Source organism: Olea europaea, unplaced genomic scaffold, assembly GCF_002742605.1.
Source record: "Olea europaea var. sylvestris unplaced genomic scaffold, O_europaea_v1 scaffold39757, whole genome shotgun sequence".
NCBI classification, from domain to species: Eukaryota; Viridiplantae; Streptophyta; class Magnoliopsida; order Lamiales; family Oleaceae; genus Olea; species Olea europaea.
In genome coordinates this window covers 1-1,064 of record NW_019259332.1, presented here as the reverse complement: position 1 = coordinate 1,064, position 1,064 = coordinate 1, and the positions used below count along the sequence as shown (strand labels likewise).

The 1,064-nt window shown below is 39.0% G+C and overlaps 1 protein-coding gene across 1 annotated transcript; it reads left to right on the top strand.

Moving 5' to 3' along the window:
• Nucleotides 1–307: 307 nt before the first annotated feature.
• On the top strand, nt 308–1,064 carry LOC111387268 (E3 ubiquitin-protein ligase RHA1B-like). The gene has a single exon (XM_023011810.1). It carries the CDS (start codon nt 406–408, stop codon nt 907–909), a length of 504 nt encoding a protein of 167 aa, XP_022867578.1. The 5' UTR covers nt 308–405; the 3' UTR covers nt 910–1,064.

The window sequence follows — 1,064 nt, the reverse complement described above, 5'->3', positions numbered from 1 at the left end:
AAATCAAATTCAAACCCAATATATTACCTATATATAAAGTATTTATTTTAGCTGATCGGTTAAGTTTCCACTTAACTTCACCGACTATATTACAATTTTCATAAAGCCTACAAGCTATGAATAGATTCCCTTAATCATCACATATTTGCACTTACTAGAACATAATATTTATAAAAAAAGAATTTTTAATTCCACGTTGTAAAATAAAAGTCTTAAGTTGAAAATGTCATTTCATCTATTCTCATACCTATTTTCGTAATTTAATACTTTTATCACTCTATATAATCCACCCCATCTCTCCCTTCATCTCTCCCCTCGCTTTGTATAAGAGTTTAACGATACACGCACTAACAGTACTACTAAACACCAATATCCACACAAATACAAACTCACTAGGAGATTTAAATGGGATTTCCGGTGGGATACACTGATATTTTTCTACCAAAACTGTTGGTTTACCTTCTAACAATCATGGGATTGATTCAAAAATCAATTGGTGCAGTGTTTTCTCTGCTGGGCCTAGGTGATTTCCTGGAGCCCGAAATGGCGTATCCGACCTGGACGAATTCTGAGCCGGAGCCCCGGTCTGTTTCGGCTGTGCTGATCCGAAAGCTTCTGCCAGTGGTGAAGTTCTCCGACTTGCTTGAATTGGATCCACCCGAAAACTGTGCGGTTTGCTTGTACGAGTTTAACGGCGATGATGAGATCCGACGGTTGACGAATTGCCGACATATATTCCATCGAAGCTGCCTGGACCGTTGGATGGACCACAATCAGAAGACGTGTCCACTCTGCCGGACGCAGTTTATACCGGAGGAAATGCAAGAGGCGTTCAATGAGAGGCTGTGGGCCGCCGCCGGAATTTCGGGTTTCTACGGCGAGCATTCACCGATTACAACGGGTTTGTAGTACTCTTTTTCCCTCCTTTTTGAGGTTGATATGGGAAATGTAAATATTGCAATGAAAAAAATATATATATGAAGAGGAAAAATATATAGGATTATGTGTTTAATGAATTTTGTATTTCGAGGCTCTTTTTAAGAAATTTTACTTGTGGGTTTTCT

Coding starts and splice junctions, on each gene's coding strand:
- LOC111387268 (XM_023011810.1), top strand. CDS start 406: ATGGGATTTCCGGTGGGATACACTGATATTTTTCTACCAAAACTGTTG.